The sequence below is a fragment of the Pongo pygmaeus genome, chromosome 17, assembly GCF_028885625.2.
Source record: "Pongo pygmaeus isolate AG05252 chromosome 17, NHGRI_mPonPyg2-v2.0_pri, whole genome shotgun sequence".
NCBI lineage: Eukaryota > Metazoa > Chordata > Mammalia > Primates > Hominidae > Pongo > Pongo pygmaeus.
The window spans coordinates 22895233-22917067 of NC_072390.2; the positions used below are offsets into that span (position 1 = coordinate 22895233).

The 21835-nt window shown below is 37.7% G+C and overlaps 1 protein-coding gene, 1 non-coding gene and 2 pseudogenes across 3 annotated transcripts in view; 1 reads left to right on the plus strand and 3 right to left on the minus strand.

Moving 5' to 3' along the window:
• Nucleotides 1-20296, minus strand: part of LOC129018688 (ankyrin repeat domain-containing protein 62) — a 127974-nt gene extending 107678 nt beyond the window's left edge. The window contains exons 1-7 of one of the 2 annotated variants that reach the window (XR_008495414.2): nucleotides 13381-20296; nucleotides 11944-12058; nucleotides 11619-11792; nucleotides 10927-11033; nucleotides 9442-9579; nucleotides 6951-7018; nucleotides 3430-3500 (exon numbers count right to left, since the gene is read on the minus strand). Coding sequence is in view for 1 of the 2 variants with exons in the window: in XM_054460393.2 (XP_054316368.2) it covers nucleotides 3430-3500; nucleotides 6951-7018; nucleotides 9442-9579; nucleotides 10927-11033; nucleotides 11619-11792; nucleotides 11944-12058; nucleotides 13381-13598 (891 nt within the window). In the remaining variant the exon portion in view is untranslated. The remainder of the gene's footprint in view (nucleotides 1-3429; nucleotides 3501-6950; nucleotides 7019-9441; nucleotides 9580-10926; nucleotides 11034-11618; nucleotides 11793-11943; nucleotides 12059-13380) is intronic. The other variant, XM_054460393.2, reaches the window with a different exon arrangement.
• LOC129018690 (succinate dehydrogenase [ubiquinone] cytochrome b small subunit, mitochondrial-like) lies at nucleotides 4188-4810 on the plus strand (annotated as a pseudogene).
• LOC129019249 (U6 spliceosomal RNA) lies at nucleotides 8101-8206 on the minus strand. Its single transcript, XR_008495580.1, has one exon. It is a non-coding gene; the product is annotated as a U6 spliceosomal RNA (small nuclear RNA).
• Nucleotides 17717-18120, minus strand: LOC129018691 (motile sperm domain-containing protein 1-like; annotated as a pseudogene).
• Nucleotides 20297-21835: the final 1539 nt, after the last annotated feature.

Sequence of the window (21835 nt, forward strand, 5' to 3'; positions counted from 1 at the left end):
GAAAATGAGATGCTTCCCAAATTTCACATTCAGTAACCATGACATTTTATAGCTGGAGGATATACAGTGTAAGCAATTATCTACTTTGGCCCCATTATCAAAAAAGATTAAATGATTCATCTAAAGTGCCTGGCATTTTCTAGCATTTTATTGCACAAAACCTGATAATACTGTTTCATAATGCTGAATCAGATAAATTACCGATAAATTCATCAAATTAATCAAAAGAATTAAAAGTGTAACTCTGGGAAAGTAACGTAATGCCTCAGAAGGGGCTGAGAGGCCTCATCTACTTTTACTTTTTAAGGTGAACGTCACCAGATTTTTATCTATCTTTAAAACTCGACGTACCGAAATCAGGTTTCTACTTTGGAGTCAAATACTAAATTTTTGGCTGACAATCCATGGTACTGACATAATAAAGTTATACATGCTAAAACTTATGCTCTATTAAACAAAATCACATTAAGATCTGCTTTGACAGAAACATGTGTAAGTTGTGATTAAAAAATAGATGGAGATATCTATATACATTTGTTTTCAAACATACTTAAGGTTGTCATGATGAAATTATAAGCCTTAACATTGAGTTAAATGGATCAACTTGCACACCTGAAAGCATAACATACAGCTTCCTTTGCCCATGAATATTTGTTTCAACTCTCAAGGACAGATACATTTTTATAGCACTTCTCAGTCATTGCTTCTTTCCCATTGATTTCCCACTTTAAGTAAGTGCAATTCATCTTTAAGTCAATAGGGAAAAATTAAACCCTAGAGCTTATTAAATTTTTAAGCAATTTCCTATAGGCTAACCCTAGTTTACAAGTGTCTATATCCATGATAAAGGAATAGATTAGTTTTTTCCCAGTCCCTATTGCCACTTGTAAAATGGACAGACAGACTTGGGTTGATTAAGTAATGAAGATTATAGAATGTTTTCCTGAACTCCTATCATTTAAATTGAGAAATAATCTATTTCTACACACAATTATGTATATAGATGACCCGATTTTATATAAGTGCTTTTCATAAGTAAAAAAATTAGAATGCACCAAATACTTGGTCAAGAGAAAAAAAGCAAGTAGCAGCAAGTGACCCTATAAATCTTTCTGAACTTTTCTTTTTTCTTTCTAAGAAGAGCTGTGAGAAGAGAGCAACCATCTTCCAGACCCCAAAAAGGTAGATCCACCGACAGCTCATACTGTGCACCTGGAAAAGCTGCAGGCACTCAACATCAGACCATGAAAGCAGCCACAAGGGCTGGAACTCTAGTTGTAATATGCGTGCCTCATTCTTAAGTCTTTGTATATTGTGCTGTAACTATTCTTCTAGATGTACTTGTGATGCTCTGTCACTGTGTGGTGGAGAAGAATGAACATTTTCTAATCCAAGTTCTATTCTTTTATAGTTATTTGTACTGTAATTACGATATAATGGTTTCTGGAACAAGTCCTGTATTGGTTTTGTATTCTTATTAAGTGTCTGTAACAACAGAAACACTATGGTTTTTTTTTCTCACATACTTAATTTCTCTGGAGCAGGTAAGCCACAAATCTAAAAGGTTTGTTGGATCACTAAACTGAGGCACACTTCTGATGTCCAATTTGCAATTAATGTTATGTTGGTGATTTTTTCATCATGTACCTATAACACTCTTGGTCTTCTTTTATTTCAACGGTAACTACTTCTGAGTTCCTTGCTTTTGTACTTTTTGTGTCATTATAAAATTCTCCTGGTCTATGTTAAAAGCATGTTCTGTGTCTGGTTTGTTACTATTTTCACAGTATACTTTATTTTCATTTAAATAAAAATCAGAAGATGACTGGCAAGCAAATTCTGGAAACCAAGAGTATAAATGAGATCAAAAGACATTTATGAGGCTGCACTATTTTTAAACAGGAAATATTAGGAATACATATTAGATGACCACTCCAGATACAACTTTTCCTGACAATCAGGTGCATTATTTGTCAAATTTGAGGGCATTTTCTTTGAGTTTGCTATTCCTGTAGAGTTATCATGGAGTGGCTCTTCCTAAAAACAAGGCAGCAGTTTTGTATTCTTCACAAATTTCACCCTAATTCTGCTTTAATTCAATTTTGATGAGTTTTAAAGTTTTTTTCCACCTGATTTGTCTTGTTTGATCCACATTTTCCTCATACTTTTGCACATAAGGGAATCTTGTATATACAGATATATGCTATTACAATACTTGTTCATTTCTGTTTGTTGAGACATTTTTTGCAGATGTGAAAGTGGTAGATTATGAGTTTTGTTTGTCAGATGTCTTTTCTGTCAGGGTATATGTTTTAAGGATAACTTTGTCTTTAAATAATGAAGTATGAAAAAATGAAAATTTAACTGTTATATTTCTTAATCTATGTTTACCTAATCCCAAATTACTGTCTTGTAACCAAAAAGTGAAAAATAGTTTGCATAAGCCTAAAATATAAGAAAAACAGAAACTATCAAACTTTACTTTGACAGTGTTTGGAGTAACATTAATTCATTGTGTGATAGATTTACCGAAAATGAAAATAAGAGATTTTTAGTAGTACAAAGCCATCTTCACTTAACAAGATTTTACCTCACTGCACTGGAAATAATGATACCCAATAGTGCACATTTGAGTGTTTTTTCCAAAGATTACTAACTGGTGAGTAGGCAAACTTTAAATTATTAGGAGTCAAAATCAACACCAATCAAAAGAAAAGCAAATTCTTACATTTTAATTCAAATTATATACCGTAATATGATAGTGTTATATAGCTATATAAACTAGAGGCTTAAATCAAGTTCTAATAAATTTTCAGGTCCACAAATGACAGTTGATTTTAAAAATTTAACAATATTTGCAGATTTCCTATGATGAAATAAATTGGGAACATTTTTGCTCGAACCCAAACACCAAAAGTGCCATTTTGCAAGGTCTGATTCTCTTGATAGGTAGAGTTGGGTTGATTTTATGACCCCATTCTGCCCTGAACATAGATATTGAAATTAGTAAGAGATCACAATGGAGAATACGTTTTTAATATTGGTATTAGTCACCAGTAATATAAAACTGCAAATTTTGGACCACTGGCAATGATTACTTCTTTAACAAGAATCCAACTCAGCATAATTTTTATTGCTTAAAATTATAATTCAATATTTGATATTACCTTCTTTATTATATTAGGTTATAAAAATGGAACAGCAAACAATACTCAGGAACTTTTTGCCTCAGTTCCGAGGTTAATATTAGCTGTAAATCACTGTAGATTCTTAGAACGCTTTAAGTTTTATAAACAGTTAAAATGTTATTAAAATTAACTATTAAATTATATTCAATTGATTCTAAAAGGCTAGTCCAAAAGTAATTTCATTTGGATTATGCTACATTACCAAAGAAAACCAGAAATTTGAAATTAAATTTTTACATACCTGGGGCTGGCTACTTTCACATCCTTCAAGCCTTTCTTGCTCTCCCTCTGATGTCATTTCTAAGTCTTGTTCTGCTCACAAATCCATATATTTAGTTAAAATGAACTACTTAGAATAATTAGATAAAAACTTTAGTCTTTATAAAAATAGAAAATAACATACATTTTTCTTCTATAAATTGAGAATTTTAATGAAGCTTAATCTTTAGCAATATATCTACTTCTTAAGAATTACTTCTAGTTCTCCAAAACTTCAACAAACTACTTGGCAAGACACAAAATGTCACCAGATTCAAGCCATAGACCAACATCTCAAAGATTCACTCACAAATGAATCCACCCAATATAAATGAACAAAACCATCAGAAAAACAAAATTTGAAAATCCAGTATTAACAGATAAACTAACACTATATATTGTTCTTTGCTTCCTAATATTACCTTTATAATAACACACTAAATCTGCTTCTCATTATGAGTAACTTCCAATATGACTGTTACTGCTTATACCTTCATCCATATACACCCTGTTCATTATATCTGAAATGTTTTCCTCTACTATTCTGACAAATTTCATTTTTCAACAGCTGTGTAAACTCTTCTTTGATTCTGGCTCTTTCAGCCCAGATAAACAGTTTTATACAATACAGGTTTCATAAAACATGCAGTTAAGGTTTCAAAAGTGAGTTTATGTTTTGACTGACTATAACTAATATAGAAAGTGGGGGTTGGTGGATGTCCTTGAGTTTTCAGGAATGAGATGGCGGTTCTCTGGAGACTGAGTACCCTTTGCGGTGCCCAAGGAGGCCAAACTCTGTTGCTGCGAACCCCAGTGGTCAGACCTGCTCATATCTCAGCATTACTTCAGAACCGACCTACCCCAGAATGGTGTGGAGTGCAGTACATTGGCTTGTCACCGAGCCACCATTCTGGTTCCCAGGTTGCGTCTCTCCACTGGACTAGTGAGAGGGTTGTCAGTGTTTTGCTCCTGGGCCTGCTTCCAGCTGCTTATTTGAATCCTTGGCTCTGTGATGGACTCTACTCCTGGCTGCAACCCTCACTCTTCATAGTTACTGGGGCCTTGAACAAGTTGTTACTATGTTCATGCGGATGACTTGCAGAAAGCTCCCAAGGCAGAGCTTCTGGCACTTTCAGCTTTAACCTTTGCTGGGCTTTGCTATTTCAACTATCACGATGTGGGCATCTGCAAAGCTGTTGCCATGCTGTGGAAGCTCTGACCTTTCTGACTTAATACTTTGAAGAACTGATGTATGCCTCTTTGCCTCTGCTTTGTCATGCCATTCAACTCACAATAAGGAAGAAATAACAGGGTAAATCCATTGGTGGACAGCCTTCTTCTCTTAATCACAAGATTGTTTTCCAAATTTAATATTTGAGGAAAAGGTGTGAGAGGAATTATGACTAAGAAATCTTGACACTGAGTTTTGCATTGCGGTGAGTTAATGGGGTTGCCTCGCAGCTTCTCATTAAGAGTCACAGTATAACTAAACATGATACGAGCTTTTGCCTTTTATCAATCTCTTAAAGAGAATTCAGCTTTATTACTATTAATATATGATCAAACTTCTGTTTTTGCCCTGGGAATAATGGACAAAGGGAAATACTGTTAATTCATGAATAAAAACGTTGCAGAGTGTTCAGTTTTTGAAACCTTCCCTCTCTATTCAGTAGATACCACCAACTGATGGTTACATATACTAGGGAAATTTTAAAATTAGGAAATGCTGATATCTCACACTATGAATTTCTAAATCTTAGGAAGAAAAGCTTGGAGTGCTTCTGAATACATAGAAGTTCCATTTAACGGCAAGGTTCCCCTGTAGACATATCATCAACATATTACAAATTCTAAACTGAGACTCAATTCTCAAAAGTGTTTTACTTGTTCTGAAACAATCTGTCCATGAATATGAAACTGTAAGTAATACATTGTTATTTTCCCACTATGGGAATCTCTAATGTGAAAATGTATTCTATGAATTGTTTTTAAATAAAATGTTGTATAATTTTTAAAAAAAAGAAAAGTACACATATTCCAAAATGAACCTAACGGCTTGCAAAAAAAAAGTGTTTTTCAGTAAGAATAGCAAATCATGATCCTGAGGGGATAAATGTCAAAGCTTATGGGAGAGTGCTGTGGCATATCTTTAATGCAACACATCATACTTAAATATACCATTATCCTACATGTATTTTTAAGTTGTGGGGCTATGTGGCAGAGCATGTGTCCTACCTCGAAGAGGCAGCCCCTGGTCTGTTCTGGTAATGGTTGCTGTACTTTTACTACAATGTGCTGAGCCTAGAGTTGGGCTATTCGATTATTTTTATAATAATCTTTTAGCTAATGGTAACAGAGTGTCTTCTAACAAAATTGATGTTATCATGACAATTAACTAGCAGATAGAACAAATCTCACCCTAACGAAGTAAATATATCTCATTTTATTTCCACTTGGGGGGAATTAAGTCAATACTAGTGAGACATTCTTGGTATGAGAATATGTAACATGGCCTGTGCTTCTCAATAAGGAATTTGTTTTCTGACTTCTCTACACAGTAGGTATCTTTAAAAAATAACATCCTGTTAGTATTGGTACAGTTCTTATTGATGTTTATTCATGGTACCAGAAAGGTCTCATTGAAATTCTTATTTTAAAGACAGTTACTTTTTGAGTGACACAAATCACTATGTCAGAGTTGATCTCTCAACAACACAGGTTTGAACTGCAAGGGTCCATTATCTGCAGACTTTCTTCTGCCTTTGCCACCTGAGATGGCAAGATCAATCTCCCTCTACCTCCTCCTCAGCCTAGTCAACTTGAAGACTCTGAGGATGAAGAGCTTTATGATGATCCACTTTCCACTGAATAAAAATATATTTTCTTCATTGAGTTTCTTTGTAAGTTTCTTTTCCTCTAGCTTACTTTATTGTAGTAACAATACAGTATATAATACATATAATATGTCTTAATTAACTGTATAATCAATAAGGTTTCTAGTCAACAGTAAGCCATGAGTAGTTAAGTTTTAGGGGGGAGTCCAAAGTTATACACAGATTTCAAACTGAATGGGGGACTGGTACCCCTAAATCCCACACTGCTCAAGGCTCAGCTGTAATATGTATTTACTAAATGCAAAGCATTTACTTTATAAATTAAAATATCCAATTTTATAACAAGTCCAATTCATCATATGGTGACTATAAAGAAAACATACCACATACTAACTTAATGTTTTTTCTTATTTACACAAAAATATCATCTAGAATTTCAGAAACTACGATAATGAATTTTTTTCAGATAATACTGCTTGAGATTATAAATTGCCTACAAGTAACTTTTTAAATAATTCTGAAATCTAGATTACTAAGAAAGTAATTAAAAAATATACATTCAATTTACAGTGGCTTTTTTAAACTGCTGTTTTGTGATCAAAACTTCCTTCCTCTTACTTTTTTATCTATGACAGGACCATCGAGAGGAATTCACTATCAGAAGTCATACCTGGATCACTATTTTGAAGACTTTTACGTCTCTTGTTTGCTTTATATTCAGAAATTAGTCCACGAATGCTATGTATCAAAATGCAGTAAATACAATTACTATTTTAATACTGATAAGAAAAACTTTACCAAATACATTAAATTCTTAAGAGTGTATCAAACAATATCAGAACTTTAATTACACACTTTTAGTTTGTAAGCTCTACAAAACTCTTATTAAGCTTCTAATTAAAGAAAAAAAGTATTTATGAAGTGAGGACAGTATAACTCAGTAAATTAACTCATGTAAAGTTGACATAATGGAAAATGATCTGACTCATAATAGGACCAACGGGTATTTGTTCTTGATCAAGTCGCTTCTCTTAGGCTCAATGTCTTCTTCTAAAGAATGAAGGTTTTACTACCTTATTCACTAGGTTATTATAAACGTTTAATGAAACCACATTTTAATGTGCTAAGAGAAGATAGTAGAGCAATGGAATAATTTGTTCTTGAACTTTTTTGCTGAAATTATTTTGGAATCCCAAATGAAACCCAATGTGTATTTTCCCATATGTTCTAATATTAAAATGTTATGATCTTTTGAAAATGTTAAGTCCTAATTTTGCTTGTTACTTGTTCTATTATTTGTAGCTTATGATTCAGGACATCTCAACTATTTCACAGTTTGTAACTAAATTGATAAATAGATTGTCTCATTAAAATAGATAACATGATTATCCATTGTTACTTATGTCATCAATCACACCAAAGGAAGAAAGCTAACAGACGTCAAGACCTGGCTTGGACTACTACTATTTTTCCTCTATAGACTCTAACTCGGAACCAGTAGATCTTTGTTAGAATGATGCTTCCCCTCCACAGTCATCTCCTACTGACATGGAAGACAAAAACCCTCATATTTTTGAAGTGTCATGAAGGAGACGTAAGTGGTTATTTTCTCATTTCTGAGATATATACTAACAATATATTTGCACACAACACACCACGAGTTACTCAGCTCCATTCTCATTTCATAGATTACCTTACCCCAACGTTTTTGTAATGAAAATGTGTAATTTCATTATTGGCTAGCACCTGTTTTGCTTTGACTCACACTGTTTTCTGGGAACTTGTCAGCAAACTAGTCAAATGGCCTTCTTCTAACTGTGTAAAATATGGACTGCTTCACAGATTAGTGTGTCAAGCTTATGCAGGGGCCATGCTAATTTTCTCTGTATTGGTCCAACTTTAGCATATGTGCCGTGAAGCAAGCACAAAGCCCTACTTTTATAAATGATGCTGATCAGTCATGGATGAAGCTTGGCTCTGTTCACTCCAACTCACCTACTTAAGACTGAGATAATTCTGACTAACGTCTTCCTATGAGGTAATATTTGAAGATATTTAAAAAACTTCAGGTAGAGAAGCAAGTGGGCTGGGAGATTTTTATTATTATAGAAAACAGATCACTCGAGGGGCCAACCACAAGTTGGTGCCCACTGCGGATAACATGGGACCTTCCTCTATCTAATAAAAGCTGCTACATAAGATACAAATGGGCCTGGGGTAAAAATCTGGTAACAAAGAAGAAAAAACTTTGGTATCTTCCTGCAACACTATCTGAACGTCTCTAACAGCTTAGAACTATCCCAACTAGTATTTGCTAGAGAGAAGACAAACAAGGGACTCACAGAATAACTTACCACGAAGGTCTAGGATTCCAGGCTAAGATGTGGGCTCCACATGAGGTTTTGAGTATAGGGGGAAGGGTCAATTTGCTCACTATGTGTGTGGGTAAAGCTAGGATGTCCAGCAGCCAGAGCAGGGTACTAGTGCTCTGGAAACAACGGCTGGGCATATAAGCATATTTAGGTGAACTGTAAGTTGTGACTTGGAAGCCCATGTATAGATTACTATAAAGACTGAGGATCTGAATCAGAAGGGGCATCCTGGTGGCAAAGGTCAATCTTTACCAGACTGCAGGAGCAGTTTCAATGGCAAAAAGCAGTAACAGATTCCATAGACAGAACAGAATAATTAGAATGCCCTTTCCTCCCGCCACCGCCCCCCACTGACTTGTAAAACATGATTGTCTTCTTCAGACTTAGGGAACCTCTTAGGTTCTTGAAAAATTCAAGGTGGAGGGTATAGGAGATAGCTCCCAGGAGATAGTCCAACATTTTCTGATACACTGGACATTTCAAGACTCATAAGTAATTATAAAAATCATTTTATCCCATGCGTACGGGTTATACTTGGAATGAAATGGAAAACATTAGGATCCCTAAGCATAAAAGTCTGAAGAGTCTTGAGTTAAAGAGTCCTAGACTCATTGCTACTTCTAACTTGTCTAGTCTTATGCTTGATTTCTGGCTGATGAAGTGGACTAACTCACTGCCACTCCAAAACTACCTGAACCAAACTATGAAATCTCACGCGATGTATAAGATGCAATGGTTACAATTACTTTAAATCTCAATGTAGTGTTCACTAGCCTTTTAAACACTTACGCTTGAAACTTAGAAGCAGCAGCGTAGTCTTCTGCAGTCCATCCAGATATATCTTGGCAAAAGACGTCAATATTGTGCTGAAGAAGCTGGTAGACTACACTTGTTGATCCGTTACGAGCAGCAAGTATGAGGGCTGTTCTAAAATAAGAGAGATAATTTCATGCTTAAGAACTTTAGCAAAGTTATGTTAAAAGCTAAATTTATAAACTTTACCAATTTAATATGCCTGTCCATGTAGAATTAACCAATTATATGTACTAATAAACACAAACATCTTGGGTGCTCAAGGGTTCATCTTTGTAAATTGCCACCAAAGCCAAACAGAAGGAACAACAAGGAAGCCTCTTGTCCCACTGGGAAATGACACAGCAGAAGTTGCTAAAATAAAGTCCTTTGATGGGCAGAATACTATGCTCAGGTCACTTATCTAAAGTAGCTAAAAATTTAAGTGAAAAATTATCCATTTCTTCCCTAGTCTGATATAATATATTGTAATTCAAAATGAGCATGGGGTCAATAACAGCTATCTGCAGATTTAAAACAATAATAATAATGCTAATAATAACCACAGTAGTTTCAGTTAATAATGCTGATAATCATATGCGAGGCACTGGATTAAATGCCATATATACATATATTACTTACACACAACCAGCCTTGAAGGATATATTATTATCCTCTTTTTTCATAAAAGAAAACATAGCTGGTGATAAGTAATGTTCTCAAGGTCACACATCTAGCAAGCAGAAAAGCTAAGAATTAAACCCAGTCTTGTGTGAATCTACAGCCTATCTCTTTTTTCTCATTGTCACCCATGGCTTGTAGTCATTAAAAGAAAAGTTTACCCAGTTGAAGCTATCCTTTTTCCCTCTGCCCATACTAATTAAAAATAACATCAAAATACACTAGAAGTAAAAAGAAGAAAAAACCCAATGAACCCACAGTATCTGGCAATAGCAATTAATAGTCACTTAGGAATAACCTAACATTAATATTCTTGAAAGAAAGCAACCTGAAGCAGAGTCATCCGAAAGACAAAATGATTTTCAACTCTAATTTATCTTTAACATAGTATTTTTAAAGGAAAAGCATGTAAGAAGCAGAGATTGAAACTACTATAAAAGAGTTAAGCAATTTCAATATTGAGTCACAAAGTAAACTAAAAGTTGAAGTCTACACTTTTAAAACAAGTAAAACCAATATGAAATCCCTTTAGTTAATGTAAGACCATATGACTCAAAGTATCACCTCATCCATCAACAAACATCAGTCAATATAATAAGAGAAGACAAATCCTGCAATACACTATTTTTTATGTTGCCCAGTCCAAATAATTGTTTTTCTACCTGATGACTTGTGTTGGTATTTCTCTCTATCCCAATAATAATAAGTTAATCTTATCAATTTACTATTTCTGACAAGTGACTGTTACCACTCTAGAACACGACTCAGGTTTAAAAATGAACAAAAAAAGAACTATTGTACCTTCCAAAATTATCTATTGCAGTTAAATCTGGTTTTTTCTTCAACAAAAATGCCACCATTTCCTCTTTTTTCCTATTTACAGCGAGTAAAAGTGATGTATGTCCACCCTGCAAAACAGCAAAAACAATTTATAATTCACAAAATTACACACTTCCCAACTGAACTGAAAACCTTATCTTAAGATCCTATAAACTTAAACATGAAGCAGAAAGTAAATAAAAAGCAATCCCTTCCTTCTGACTCCACTGTGCTTGCCCACATGCTGCTCCTTCCCTTTCAGATAACCCTCGTGGGGTGTCTGGAACGCACAGTAGCAGACTGGAGCACATATGCCTCACGTAAAGGGATAACCGCTGCACAGCATACTCAACAGTGATATGAGCTCAAGGGAATCCAGATGTGATCCTTTAAGAGAAGCCTGAAATCTAGACATGTGTATGAGTTTCCTAAATTTTACATGTTGGCACAACTTATGGAGGTAAACTAAACTAAATCTATGGGACACATTTAGACTACAGACCTGGTGTTTTCATATTTGTTATGAATGTGTTTTTAAATAGTTGTATGTAAAGCAAATATTTGCATGTAATATATTTCCTTCTAGTTTCAGATGTTTTACTAAAAAAAATCATATGTCAACGGTAAAACAAATATACTTGAAATACTTTGAAAAGAACATTGGTTGATCATACCTGGCTTCTTGCTTCAATATCTGCACCATATGCAAGCAGTTTTCCTGCCATTGATATATTCTCATTATCAATGGCATAGTGCAGAGCCGTGTTGCCATACATATCTCTAACATTTGGGTCGGCGCCATGTTCCAGCAGGATGGATGCACAAACTGCTTCTTGACATTGTACAGCCTGTCAGTATTAGACCAAGAAATAGACTGTAAATTCTAGGAAATCTTCCACAGGATTCACCAACTAGTTATATTTCAGTGAGGTGAATTAATTTTATTCTGTGAATTTAAATTAAATCCATCCCATGCTGAAAGAGTTGGCTACCATATACCTTGATCAGAGCTGTCCTGTTTTCACTGTCAGTGAGGTTAAGCCGGCATTTTCTGGCCACCAAGTCAGCTACCACTCCCGGACGGCCATGGGCACACGCCAAATGTAGAGCAGTCCTATGAGAATGAGAGGTCGTTTTCGGCAATTGTAGTGCACAGTCCCAAAACATACAACGACACATGTAATTGTAAACATCAAATAGTATGTTATCCCTCTGCCTTCAGAACAAATAGTTACTTTTCTTGTGAAAAAAGGCAAGGTTTCCACATCCCAGGTGCTGCTGAGCCTGCCAGGGTAGAAAGCCCAGTGCCCTTGGTGACAACACTCACCCCACCCCCACCCCCACCCTTGCATCGTACCCACATCCTACCCAACTCTATCCCCCACCAGTTCCCTCACTCCATCCAACCCCCACCCCATCCAACCCTCACTCCACTCGACTCCCCACCACAGTCCCTCACCCAACTCTACCCCCCACGACAGTCCCCCATCCCACCCACCCCCACACCAGTCCTGCACTCCATCCAATCCCCACCCAACTCCACTTCCCACCAGTCCCCCAACCAACTCTACCCCCACCACAGTCCCCCCAACATCCAATGCCCCCAGCCATTCCCAACCACAGTCCCCCACCCCATCCCACCCCCCACCAGTCCTCCACCCCATCCAACCCCCACCCAACTCCACTTCCTAACAGTCCCCCACTGAACTCTACCCCCACCACAGTCCCCCACCCCATCCCACCCCCCACCAGTCCTCCACCCCATCCAACCCTCACTCCACTCCCCACCACAGTCCCCCACCCCATCCCACCCCCCACCAGTCCTCCACCCCATCCAACCCCCACCCAACTCCACTTCCTAACACAGTCCCCCACCCCATCCCACTCCCACCAGTCCTCCACCCAACTCTACCCCCACCACAGTCCCCCCAACATCCAACGCCCCCAGCCACTCCCCACCACAGTCCCCCACCCCACCCACCCCCACACCAGTCCTGCACTCCATCCAACCCCCACCCAACTCCACTTCCCACCAGTCCCCCACTCAACTCTACCCCCACCACAGTCCCCCACCCCATCCCACTCCTTACCAGTCCTCCACCCCATCCAACCCTCACTCCACTCCCCACCACAGTCCCTCACCCAACTCTACCCCCAACCACAGTCCCCCACCCCACCCCCACACCAGTCCTCCACCCCATCCAACCCCCACCCAACTCCACTTCCCACCAACACCCCCACCCAACTGTACCCCCACCACAGTCCCCCATCACATCCAACAACCCCTGCCCCAGCTAGTCCCCACCAGTCCCCCACCCCACCCATGCCTTCACCCCGCACTGTATCTCCCCCACCCCGAAACCAGGAACAGGGGCTTCTCCCATATCCCCAGGCCTCCTTCCGCAGCCCCCAGCCCCGGCTTCCTGTTCCCCTTACCTGTTCTTCTTGTCCCTGTCATTCACGTCATTCAGCCCGAGCAAGATGCTCTCCAGCAGCTTGTTCACATCACCGGCGATGGCAGCTTTGTGGATCATGCCCAGATCCTTCTGCCGGACTCGGTACCCGGAATTTGAGAAGCCATCCTTGTCACGATTCTTCCTCCAGGTAGCCATGCGTCTCCTGCAGGCCGCCAGGAACGACCCCCTGACCCCCATCCTGAAGCCACAGATCTTCTCCCAGGCTGAGGAACCGGCTTCAAGACACCTCAGCTCCCACTCGCTTTCTGCCGCTCTGGAGCACAGCACCAGCACGTAACCAGGTCCAGCCGCAACCTCCGTCAGAGACACTCCAGTCTCCAGCCGCCCGGAGGAGCACCTAGCCCAGCAGAGCCTTTAGGCAACAGCGCGCATGCGCACCTCAGCCGGCCCACGAGGCCATCCGCGGAGAAGAGCGCCACCTGCTGGCGGAACCCCCAACCCGAACCGTTAGGAACCAGGGCGCATGCACACCTCAGCCGGCCCACGAGGCCATCCGCGGAGACTCCCGCGGGCTCCACCTGCTGGCGGCACCCCCGACCCGAACCGTTAGGCACCAGGGCACATGCGCACTTCAGCCGGTCCATTTTATGTATAAAATGCTGATATGCGACAAGTATTTCTTACTTCCTATGTTTTCAGTAAAACTTTAACATTAGTAACAACTTAAAATTTTAACATATAATTCTGTATATAAAATGTGCCAAATATGTAATTTTTAATATATTTTGTTTATATAAATATATATGATGTGTTTTAATGAGACAAAATAAAGAAAGCACACAAATGTGTCCTTGTGTCCTTTATCAAGAGAAAACCTTTCTCTAACCAGAAGTTTTTTTTTTTTCTGGTAATAGAGTACCTTTGTAGTTATCTTTGCCGCAAGGATGAACTCTCAAGCAAAACAGTTATTTATGACAAGTATACCGTTCACTGCAAACCCACAATAATGATAATTTCAAAGAATTTTTAGTATTTAGAGAATATTTAGTATTTAGAGAAATTTGGAATTTTTAGTATTCCAAAAGCATTTGCATAAACGCTTGAAATTTTTCAAAATGGAAAAAGTTTTTTCTCTCTAGTACTACAGGATTGTTGTAAAATATGTTATAAAGATATAGAAAATGTAAATGTTCCTCCATAATTCCACCCTCCTGGATCTAATACCGTTAACATCTTGGTATGTATCCTTTTAGATTTTACAAATGTCCATATAAACATGTAGAAGAATCTTTTACATAAATAAGGCCATATTATATACATAGTTATATAACTGCTTCTTTTTCCCTTACTTAGAAATGTATTTGAAGCTCTTTCTCTGACAATGTATAAGCAGTCATCATTCTATCAGATCCTTATAAATGTCTGCCTGGCACACTATCTTATGAATATTTATAATTTAATCAATTCCCAATTGATGGACTTTTCGGTTATTTTCCATTTTTTATTATTATAAACAATAATTAAGACCATAATTTTCTTAAGCCAGAGGGCACTGACTCAAATATTTAAGCATAGACATAGCAGTTCATTTATAATGTAATTAAGACAAACCCACTAAGATTCAGAGATATATGTTTTAAAATAGCTTTTTAATAGCCTGAGCGCTAGTATTTTATGAAAGTATACCTTGTAGGCTTCCCTTAGGTTAAATTTCTGTTGAATGGAAAAAAAAAACTCACAAAATATAAAATTGTACTTATGCACATAGGCAAGGTCTGGAAAGTAACATGGAACACTTATACAAGCAGGTTTGTTAAGTGTGAGATTACAGGTACATTTTCTTATGTTATTACTATATGTGTTTTACACAATAAACTTAAATTCTTTCTCATTTATACTGACTTTCAATATATTTCAAAATCCAAATTTTTCATAATGTAGCCATCAACCATTTTCCTGCTTAAAAGTGAGCCTCACAACACTGCTGCACCTCTAATACTTTAACAATATGCATTTGTTGAAATGTTCTCTAAGCTAAGGACTTGTAAAAGTAGTGACATTTCAAAGCCTCCTCAAAACAATCTCAATTTATTTCAGTATTTTAGTTCAGAGAAACAATGAAAAACCTGAGTTTTCCACACGTTGGAAACTACACATAAATTCCTGTAAATTTAATAGACAGGAGACTAGTCATCATGATACTCTATTAAAGAAAACTTTACTCAACTTACTTCCAGGTTATTAGGCACACTGGGGTAACTACCCATAAATGGGACATGTTGGCCAGGACTGTGAATGGGGCTCTACTGTGGCACCCTTCCTCTAAAGAGCTGTCATAACCATGAAAACCTTATAAGCCAAAACAAAACAAAACGAAACAAAAAACCTCACCGTTCCCACAGACCCTTACCAGACCTGAAGTCCAGCCTTCCTAGCTCAGCCCATTTACAAGTTCATTACATAACTTCTCTGTGCCGGGACCCTGTGCTAGGTGCTGAGGATATAACAGTACTAGGAAAAGTGCCTGCCTTCATTGAACTTATTTGCAGGAATGGATTAGAGATTTTTTTCCCCCAAAACAGAGATCACCATGTGTTATGCCAGCATCACCTATCATCATTCATCTGCCTACTCCATTTTTACAATTAGAAAAATTCTCTAACATACGTTAGATACCAAGGTTTGTTAGAAAAATAAAATAAGGCCTGTAATCCCAGTACTTTAGGCAGCTGAGACAGGAGAATTGCTTGAGGCTAGGAGTTCAAGACCAGCCTGGGCAACATAGTGAGACCCTGGGTGTGGTGAGAAGCACTTGTAGTCCCAGCTACTTGGGAGGCTGAGGCAGGAGGATTACTGGAATCCAAGAGTTGGAGGCTGCAGTGAACTATGATGGCACCACTGCACTCTAGCCTGGGCGACAGAGAAAAACCCTTTCTAAGAAAATAAAAAATAAAACAAAATAAGACAATATATACTATAATTATTTAGCCTTTTAGTATGATCTTCACCTGAATTTTCATAAATTTTAAAATAAAAGGAATAAAGTTCTCTTTACATATATTTACATACACATATACTCCTAAATCTTACCCCTTATTATTCCTGGTTATTAAACCAATGTGTTAAATACAAAACTGAACTTCAAAGACCATTTTAAATTACAAGTGTAACTTCAAAAACAAACACAAATTAAATGGCCTTTCTTGTGCTAGAAGAAGCATTTTAAAAAGGGAATCTTGGCATTTCATAACTACATCAACTTTACAATATTGATCTGACAAAGTGACACTGGACAAAGGTTCTCTTTCAGCTTCAAAAGATGAAAAGCTCGTCCTGTCAGTTGATAATAGTTGCTGAGAATAAAACAATCCACTATAGGTTGGTGCAAAAGTAATTGCAGTTTTTGCAATTAAAAGTAATGTCAAAAACCGCAACTGCTTTTGCACCAAACTAATAGCTACTACCTAGCCCCTCGTCCTGTTATCACCAAAAAAACTAGATGGTCCCTAATGGACAGGAAGAGACTCTTGGCTACAGTAAATCAAAAAGGTACTACTCCCTGTTATTGAAATAAACACTCTTAAGATGAACAGTGATATGACCGAATGTAACAGCAAGTAGATTTTTTTTAATCCTTCATAAAATGTTGCAATTTCAAGGACAGCTGCTATCATATTCATGTATCAGTTATCACCATCAAAAAGTTTTCAGTTGCCCTGTTTCTCTACAGAAAATTTTTATCTCCCTCCTATTACAACAAGTTTAGGAGGAGATAATGAGAAGTTAAAAGGAAGGGGTAATGACGTGCAAAGAGGTGAATATGAGGCTAGTTGTCAATGTTGAAAGAATATATCATAACACTTCTGAATATCTAAGCTGGAAGGAAATGAGGACTGGAGTGGGATTCAATTAATAGCCCACAGGGGATATTATAATCTACTTGTTTAATTATATGAACTGTGCCCTATGCGTGGCCTATTGCCAAACACAATCTCTCTCTTCCTTGGAACTAATTAAATGAGAAAGGATATAGGAAAGTCATGGAAACAAAAGAATAGAACTGCCAAACTGTACTAGCTTCATAAAGTATGGTGCCTGCAGTCTCAGATATACTTATGTTTAAATATAGATATATTTAAAAGGCTACAGCAATATCTACCCTCTCCCTACAGCCTAGTCCAGTGAGGGGTTTTCCCTCCTCTCAAAGTCCAGCTCCAGGCTTCTTGTTCTACTTCAGGTACCTGATTATCTAGGTTCAGTTTTGAAGTAGTTGACTATGTTTGAAGTGGTAGATGATTTTTCTAGTAATTATTCTTAGCTGCCTGATTATTTTAAAGTTAATAATGTGTAAGACCTCAAGAGGGCTTTAAAAACAAACCAAAACTACCTGGTTGAAACGACTGCTCAAACAATAAACTTTCAGTTAAATGTTCCTTTATTCTTTTTTCCTCTTCTTCCTTTTGTTGTTCTTTTGCAGATGGGAGAAGAGTAGCAACAACCTCTTTTCTTCCCAAAGCCTTCCTTTGGCTTTGCTTGGCAATTTAGAGATGGAATTTGTCTATTACACCATAGTGACAGGATTGAAAATCTCTACAATGAATCACACTTTGAACTTTAAGGCAAACTCATAGGGATTATACAGTGTCAACACCTGCTTATGTGTTGACTGATCATCTGCATAAAATACAAACTCCGAGGGTAACACGAAAATAGGAAGATTTCCTTCCACTAACTCTGCTTGTCTTTTTTGTTGATGCATTGGCACTGAATCCCCCCCCCCCCTTGCTGCAGTTTCTGTTTTTATAGTCTCAAATCTATTTTGCACTTTTCTTAGATTCAGTTAAAAACTCCAAAGCATTTTGGCAATCTTGGCAACACCGGCTTCCTTGGAAAGCAGCTGAGACTGCTCCTCAGCTCCTTTGTCAGCATCTCTAGGCTGCACTGCCTGCTGGGATACTGGAGGACTCAAAATGCCTCTAATCAGAAGATTATTTAAAGGTTGTTTCAAAATACGAATTTAGAAAAAGACTAGAAACAAGATAGGAAAGAATGTGTGGCAGTATCTCCTAAAGCTTAACAAATGTAAACACATGACCCATCAATTTGATTACTAAATGTAACACCCCGAGGAAAATCCTTCTTACATCATCAAAACACATTCTATATTTTACACGTTTTTACCCATCATCACTATTCCTAATATTTCCAGAAGGAAAACCACTCAGGTGGACTTTTGCCATGGAATATTTGAATTGTTTGATAGTTTGATAGTCACATGATGGAATTCTATCACCAATGCTAATCAATGATCCAAAAAATTATGCAGAAATACAGATGTTTCAAACAACATACACAGTTTAACATATATATACAAACATTCATGCTTTCTTATTTCATGTAAATAAGGTACAAAACAGCTGAAAGTACAGGTGATCTATGCTGTTAAAAGTCAGTTTAGAGGTTACTCATGGAGGTAGTACCTGGGAGGGGCACAGGAATCATCTGCCCTTCTTTCTCTTGCCTAATTGCTTTGGCTAAAACTATGTTGAATAAAAGTGTTATGTGCTATGTAGAATGAAAGTTGAGACTGGCATCCTTGCCTTGTTTCTAATCTTAGAGGAAAAATTTTACTTTATACCACTGACTATATGATATGCAAACTTTTCATATATGGTCCTCAATATGTTGAGGTAATTTTCTTCTTTTTTTTCTTTTTCTTTTGAGACTGAGTCTCGCTCTGTTGCCTAGGCTGGAGTGCAGTGGTGCGATCTCTGCTCACTGCAAGCTCCGCCTTCTGGGTTCCCGCCATTCTCCTGCCTCAGCCTCCCGAGTAGCTGGGACTACAGGCATGTGCCACCACGCCTGGCTAATTTTTTTGTATTTTTAGTAGAGATGGGGTTTCACCGTGTTAGCCAGGATGCTCTCAATCTCCTGCCCTCGTGATCTGCCCGCCTCGGCCTCCCAAAGTGCTGGGATTACAGGTGTGAGCCACTGCGCCCGGCTGAGGTAATTTTCTTCTAGTCCTAGTTTTTCAGAGTTTTTGTCTTGAAAGGATGTTGAATTTTACCAAATGATTTTCTGCATCTGTTGAGATGATCATGTCCTTTCTATTCTCTATTCCTTTAATGTTATGTATAACATGTATTCATTTCTACATGTTGAATCATTCTTGCATCTCAGCATTCCCACTTGGTTACGATGTAATATTTTTAATATGTTTGTTACATTTGGTTTTGTAGCATTTTGTTGAGGACTTTTGCCTCTATGTTCTTCAGGGATATTGACCTGTAGTGTCCTTTTCTTGTGGTGTCTTTGGCTTCAGTATCAGGGTAATGCTGACCTCAAAATTAGTTTTGAATTGCTTCCTGCTATTCAATTTCTTCGAAGTCAGTGAATGAGTGGTGGCTGAATGTGAAAGCTAGGACGTTACTGTGCACTACTGTAGTCTTTATTAAACACTGTACACTTAGGCTGCACTAAGTATATTTTTATTTTTCTTTCTTCAATAATAAATTCACCTTAGCTTACTGTTCCTTTTTGACTTTATAAACTTAATGTTTCTTTCCTTTTTTTTTTTGAAAGAGAGTCTCACTCTGTCGCCCAGGCTGGAGTGCAGTGGCACGGTCTCGACTCACTGCAACCTCCACCTCCTGGGTTCAAGTGATTCTCCTGCCTCAAACTCCCGAGTAGTTGGGACTACAGGCGCTCGCCACCATGCCCAGCTAATTTTTTTATTTTTAGTAGAGACAGGGTTTCACCATGTTGGTCAGGCTGGTCTCGAACTCCTGACCTCATGATCCACCTGCCTCAGCCTCCCGAAGTGCTGGGATTACAGGCATGAGCCACCATGCCCAGCTGACATATTGAAAGTTCTGAAGGAAAAAACCTTTAACCCTAGAATAATGTATCTGGCGAAAACATCCTTCAAACATGAAGGAGAAATAAAGATGCTCCTAGACAAACAAAAGCTGAGGGATGTCATCAACACCAGACCTGCCCTACAAGAAATGCAAAAGGGAGTACATCAATTAGAAAGAAAAGGACACTAGGGAGCAATAAGTCATCACTTGAAGGGATAAAAGTCACTGGTAATAATAAGCACACAGAAAAACAGAATATTATAACACTATAACTGTGGTGTCTATAATATTCTTAAATAGGAAGACTAAAGCATGAAGCTTTCAAAAATAGTAACTACAACTTTTCAAGACATAGACAGTACAATAAGTTATAAATAAAAGCAACAGGCCAGGCATGGTGGCTCACGCCTGTAATCCCAGCACTTTGGGAGGCTGAGGCAGGCAGATCACCTGAGGTCAGGAGCTCAAGACCAGCCTGGCCAACATGGCAAAACCCCTTCTCTAATAAAAATACAAAAATTAGCCAGGTGTGGTGAGGCACACCTGTAATCCCAGCTACTTGGGAGGCTGAGGCAGAAGAATCACTTGAACCCAGGAGGCAGTGGTTGCAGTGAGCTGAGATTGTGCCACCGCACTCCAGCCTGGGTGACAGAGTGAGACTCCAACTGAAGAAAAAAAAAAAAAAAAGGGTAAAAAGCAGGAGGACAAAGTGTAAGTGGACAGTCTTCATTAGTCTTTTTGCTTGTTGGTTTATGCAAGCAGTGTTAAGTTGTTATCAGCTTAAAATAAGGTTATAAAATAGTATCTGCAAGCCTCATGGTAACCTCAAATCAAAAAACATGCAAAGGATAAACAAAAAGTGAAAAGCAAAAAAATTAAGTCATATTAGAGAAAATTACTTTCACTAAAAGGAAGAGGAAGGAAAAAAAGGAAGAGAAGGCCACAAAGCAACTGAAAAACAAACAAGATAGTAAGAGTAAGCCCTTACTTATCAGTAACAATGAATGTAAATGGACTGAACTCACCAATCAAAAGACATATGTGGCAGAATGGATAAAAAAAAAAGAAGACTCATTTATCTGTTGCCTACAAGAAACGCACTTCACCTCCAAAGACACACACAGTCTGAAAATAAGGTGATGGAAAAGATTACCTGCCAATGGAAACCAAAAAAAAAAAAAAAAAGAGCAGAAATAACTATACTTATGTCAGACAAAATAAACTTTAAAAAAACTATTAGAAGAGACAAAGAATGCCACTATATAATGACAAAGGGGTCAATTTAGCAAGAAGACATAACGATTGTAAATACATATGCACTCAACACTGAAGCACCCAGATATATAAAGAAAATATTATTAGAGTTAGAGAACTAGAACTCCACATAAATAATACCTGGACATGTCAATGACCCACTTTCAGCACTGAACAGATCTTCCACACAGGAAATTAAGAAACAATGAACTTAATCTGAATTATAGACCAAAAGGATCTAATACATATTTACAGAGTATTTCACCCTGTAAGAGCTGCAGAATACACATTATTTTCCTCAGCACATGGGCCATTCTCAAGTACAGACCATATGTTAGGTCACGTCTTAAAACATTAAGA